Genomic DNA, 5,506 nt, shown 5'->3' with positions numbered 1-5,506 from the left:
CTGTAATCCCAGCACTTTGGGAAGCTGAAGCGGGTGAATCACCTGAGGTCAGGAGTTCGAGACCAGCCTGGCCAACATGGCGAAACTCTCTCTCTACTGAAAATACAAAAATTAGCCAGGCACAGTGGCACATACCTGTAATCCCAGCTACTCAGGAGGCTGAGAATCACTTGAACCAGGGAGGTGGAGGTTGCAGTGAGCCAAGATCGAGCCACCGTACTCCAGCCTGGGTGACAGAGAAAGACTCTGTCTCAAAAAAAAAAAAAAAGTTTGCTGACCGTGAAAGGTTGGCTTTTCTGTTTCCCACAAGAGAGTCTACATAGTTCTGGATATAGCAGACAATAAGATTGAACAGGATCTAAGCATCCATCCAGGGAAGAAAGAGTTCCAGTTAAAGAGAAAGAAAACCTTTTAGTTCCAAAGGATAATCAGACTTCTATACAAGTCACACATTAGGGCAGCTGCACACATACATATCAAGTGTCTAAGATGCACACAGACTTATCCAGGCATGTGGGGTTGAGAATGAGTAGAAACAGTCAGGCCATTCATGAGAAATATAGAAAAGCTATTTTCTTTTCTTTCTTTTCTTTTTTTTTTTTTTTTTTTTTTTTTTGAGACAGGGTTTCTCTCTCACCCAGGCTGGAGTGCAGTGGCTCAATCATGGCTCATTGCAGCCATGACCTCCTGGGTTCAAGCCATCTTCCTACCTCAGCCTATACGAGTAGGCTGGGACTACAGGTATGCATCACCATGCCTGGCTAATTATTTTTATTTATATAGAGAAGAGGTTTCACTGTGTTTCCCAAGCTGGTCTTGAACTCCTGGACTCAAACCATCATCCCACCTCAGCCTCCTAAAGTGATGATTTACAGGCATCAGCCACTGCGCCTGGCTAAAAAGCTGTTTTCAAAATCTGACAAAGCTACACCAAGTGTTCAGTCTATGATTTCATAATTATCTTAATTAATTAAAAATACTATCTATAGGCCGGGCGCAGTGGCTCACGCCTGTAATCCCAGCACTTTGGGAGGCTGAGACGGGCGGATCGTGAAGTCAGGAGATTGAGACCATCCTGGCTAACATGACGAAACCCCATATCTGCTAAAAATACAAAAAGATTAGGTGGGCATAGTGGCACGTGCCTGTAATCCCAACTACTTGGAAGGCTGAGGCAGGAGAATCGCTTGAACTCGGGAGGCGGAGGTTGCAGTGAGCCGAGATTGCGCCACTACACTCCAGCCTGGGTGACAGAGTGAGACTCCGTCTAAAAAAAAAAAAGTATTTATAGCTGTGTTCCTATCACTTCCATCACCAATACGGTTGCCCTCAAAACCTGAGGAAGGGTTGTCGTACTGATCTCTTACTAGAGGCAGTACATACAGAAGTGAGGAGTGTAGGCTCAGCACCCATACTGCCTGGGTTTGAAACTTAGCTCTGCCAGATACTAGCATTTGACCTTATTCAGCTGTGTAATTATAGTACCTAGGTTGCTGTGAGGTTTAAATGAGGTAATATATCTGAAGTCCTTAGAATAGTTTCTGGCACATAACCGTATCAATATAAGCTATGATTGCAATTGTAACATTATTTTTATTAGAACCGTACTTGGCCTTTGGCAAGAACTCAATATTAGCAATTTTAAATGTGGTAGGAAAAGTCCATAGTTGCAAGCATGCTCCCAAATCCTTGAGTAAAGGTAGGAAGCTCATTCTAGAGAAGGACTTTGCTGCCAGCCCAATTCTAAGGCATAACCAGTACCTGGCAAGAGTTCCAAGTAACCCATGGAAGCACCCCATGCTAGGCTTCAACATCAGTGAAATTCACTTTTATAATTGCATCCATTAACATTAAGCATTTTTTCTTTTAACCTGATACCAGTGTTGCTGTCAGCAAGGGAATGGGATAGCCAACACTGAAGGACTGACTGTGATCCTTCAGTGACAGGTGCTGGGAGCACTCTCTAGAGATTGCCTTGACTGAAGACAGTGGCTTTGTTAAAGGTCTTGACTCCTAGGGACAACCCCATCCAATTACTGATCAATGTGGGTATATAAAGGCCAGGACCTCTTGCTTTAGCTGGGAACAGCTTTGAGGAGGTCCTTCAGAGGTCCCAGTGGATTGACTGAAAGCTTTGTAGGGAATACATCGCAAATAAATTTCTTTCTCTGCCCAGTCCGACATTCTTACTCATTCCTCACAGGTGTTAATCCCAAAAGAACTCCTTAATAAACTTCCTATACACCAATCTCCAATCTCAGGGGATCCCAACCTACAAAAAGCACTCCAAGCTCCTTCCTACTTCACAGTTTAGCACTATTAGTGCAGCAATAACTACCAACTGTTCCCTTTGCCTGTTGTTTTAATTTGCATTTTTCTAATCACTGCTGGGTTTAATATCTTTTTATTGTTGCCTTTCCTTTTGGGAAGCTGTTCTACAACAAGCGTGGCTACTCACTTCATCAACTCCTTGAGGTTCCCCCACCCCTCTCTGGAGTTCTCTGATACAATCAGCTTGGAGTGCAGATTTTCACATTTGGATGCAACAGCGTCTACTGCTGGGGCTAAAACATCATTGGTGATAATGCAGTTTGCTTTTGAAGATTGTAGTCTGTAGAGAATGTCTTTCTGGGTCAGCTGAGTGGTTCCTGGAATTAAAACTGTCCCTAAAGGGGCAGAAAAGAAACAGTGTTTAGAAGAAAGGTTATTCTTCATTATGTTAGAGTAGTGTAGATACCATCTATACATTCTGTATTTCTCAGAGTGAGTTAGTCAGTTTACCAGGAAGATATCTATTTATCTTGCTTTCACTTATCTGCTTTTGCCTTTCAAGGGATTTCAGAGTCTATGACCCTTTTGGCTTAACATGAAAGCATGTTAAATACTGGATAATTATTCTTTATTTGAAGACCATCCCTAACATTGAGCTTGAAGAAGGTTTTGATTGAAAAGTAATATTAACCAATATTTATTGAGTATTTGATTATATGTTTTAACTCACTCAGTCCCCACCAAAAAAACCCCAAAACATAAAAGCTATGAATAACTTGCCCAAGGTATCACTTAAGTAGTAAGTGACAGTGCAGGGATTGACCCCTGTAGCCTGACTCCAGAACTGTACACTTCACCACATCAGCTGAGTGCCTGAGTGCCTCTTAAAATGTACATGATTGCTTTATGATTTCTTTCCAAAAGGAAGTGTGGAGGCATTCATCTTTTCTGTGGTTCTATTCCTGCTGGTTATATATTACACTGTAAGATGAAGTATAATGATTAAGAGTGTCCTGGAGCCAGACACTCTTATAGCTGGGACTTGGGACAAGCCACTTCACCTCTGTGAGCTTCAGGTTCTGCATCTGTAAAGTGATACTGTAATAATACTACTTCTTTTATAGGATAATTAGGGGATTAAATGAGTTAAAACATGTAAAGAACTTAGAACAGTGCTCAGTAAGCTTTGGGTATTATTTTCTCAAAGGATAAATGGACTCTCAAAAATATATAGATCTTCCTCCTGGGCCCCACCACCCTTAAGTCCCAGACCCTTAAGACAGGGATGGAAAGCATTCACTTCACAATAGGTTTTACTCTTCCCAGGCGACACAGTAGGCAAGAAGATTGGGGAACATATGTCTGGCATTCCTGGACTCTTGACACTGGCTCATCCTTTCACTTTGGGAAGGACCAGGCCTCTCCATCAGGGTTCTTCAAGAAACCAACAACCAGGACCAGAACACAGGTTCTTTAGAATATCTTTTCTTTCTAATCAGGGCAACACAACAATTTTTGTGAGGCTGTAACTCTAAGATTATCTTTTAAAGATGTTCCACCTAGGGATAAGGAATTAGCCTACCACGGCCTAACTTTTATATAATTTAAAGGCACTCTTTGACAATAAGCCCACACCAAAATAAATGTATCATGATTACTTAGGTGTTCTGGAAAATCTCCCCTCCAGCTTAGTAATAAATATGATCGGAAAGCAAACATTACTAACCTGTTCGCAGACAGGCCACATTTGCAAGCCACCACTCTGGGACCCTGGGCAGAATCAGAATTACCCGATCTCCTCTTTGTAGGGAACAGGCTTCTGAAAGTATATTGGCAAATTTTCTGGACAGAGATCCCAGTTCCTCAAAACTCCATCGCATCTCTTCTCCATTTCTGTTGATCCACCAGAAGGCTGGATTTGAAGGTTTCTTTCCAGCCTGAGGAAAGAAAAACCAGTCATTGATTTAAAGGTTGTTATACAGCTAAATTCTGGGCCAACTGATTCAATGGAATAGATTAGCTGAAGAAAGTTCGCAAGTCATTAGTTAGAACATGGATGGAGAATTTGGAAATAACTCTGGGGGAGACATCATCAAGATGGATGACTAGAGATGCCCAGTACTCACCTCCTACCAGAAGTACCAAGACAGTAAGCAGATAACTACATGATAAATAGAGTGTCAAAGGGAGAACACTGGAATTTAGCAAGGAAGTGACAAAACTCTCTGAGACCTGAAAACTAGAGATGAAAGCATAGTGAGGGAAGAAGAGCAGCTGGCCAGGATCAGCACAGAGCCCAGAGGGACTCCCTATTTTGAGGAAAATGTAAGTGGAAGATCCTCAGCAGTACACATTCCCATCACAGATGCCTGAAGTCCCACCTACAGGAGAGCCCCTCAGCCCTCACATGCCCTGAGCCTAGTAAACGCTGTATAGTATAGTATACTAGTATAGTATAACATTGTTCCAGAGAGGAAGTTCATACTAGATCCCCCTGCAACAAACCCCAGGACCCGAGCTGCTACAGCATGGCATCATTTTAGGAACAGAGCTACTACCATACTACATCTTGCCCTGGGGCCAATTGCCCCTGCATCTCCACATCCCTGGGGCCTTGCTGACATCCCCACACGTTCCCGTAGAGGGCTGCAGCATTCCAACACCAGGTGGATCCAGTGATAGAGCCAGGCCACTGGCACCCGAGCCTACACACAGCACTCTACACCCCAGGTAACAGGGAGTCCAGCACATCAAGAGAGGCTGCCCCAGGACATAAGGCACTAAAGCACACTCCCCAGAGCCTGAGAGCTGCCTTCCTGAGCCTGCTGCCATGAACATGATCTTGCCCCCTCTAGTGGCAGAGCCGCTTTGTGCCTGCATTGCCATCTGCGGACCCAAGGACTGGCCCATTCAGGCTGCCACTACTACAAGTACCCATGTGCACTGCCAAAGGACCTGAGGTCTGACTCACTTGAGGCTTACCACTGCTACTGCCAGTGCCCATGCACACTTCCTGGGAGCCTGAGGATCAGCCTGCCTGGGACCCACTGGAGCCACTGCTGGCACCCTCATGATGAACAAAATAACACCTATCAATAACAATCTTGAATGTAAACAGTTTAAATTCCCCAGTTAAAAGATATGGACTGTATGGACTGACTGAATGGATAAAAAACAAGACCCAACTATAGGCTGCCTACAAGAAACTCACTTCACCTGTAAAGATACACATAGA

The 5,506-nt window shown here is 43.7% G+C and overlaps 1 protein-coding gene across 2 annotated transcripts in view; it reads right to left on the bottom strand.

Annotated features, from left to right (window-relative positions):
• The window catches only part of ACSM3 (acyl-CoA synthetase medium chain family member 3), a 47,087-nt gene that overhangs the window by 17,230 nt on the left and 24,351 nt on the right, over positions 1-5,506 (bottom strand). For both annotated transcript variants that reach the window (XM_055100136.2, XM_003812070.7), the window contains 2 exons: positions 3,998-4,208; positions 2,459-2,666 (listed from right to left, as the gene is read on the bottom strand). In XM_055100136.2, the coding sequence (XP_054956111.1) occupies positions 2,459-2,666; positions 3,998-4,208 (419 nt within the window). The remainder of the gene's footprint in view (positions 1-2,458; positions 2,667-3,997; positions 4,209-5,506) is intronic.

The sequence above is a fragment of the Pan paniscus genome, chromosome 18, assembly GCF_029289425.2.
Source record: "Pan paniscus chromosome 18, NHGRI_mPanPan1-v2.0_pri, whole genome shotgun sequence".
In the NCBI taxonomy this organism is placed as follows: domain Eukaryota; kingdom Metazoa; phylum Chordata; class Mammalia; order Primates; family Hominidae; genus Pan; species Pan paniscus.
This window is presented reverse-complemented; position numbering and strand designations above follow the sequence as displayed.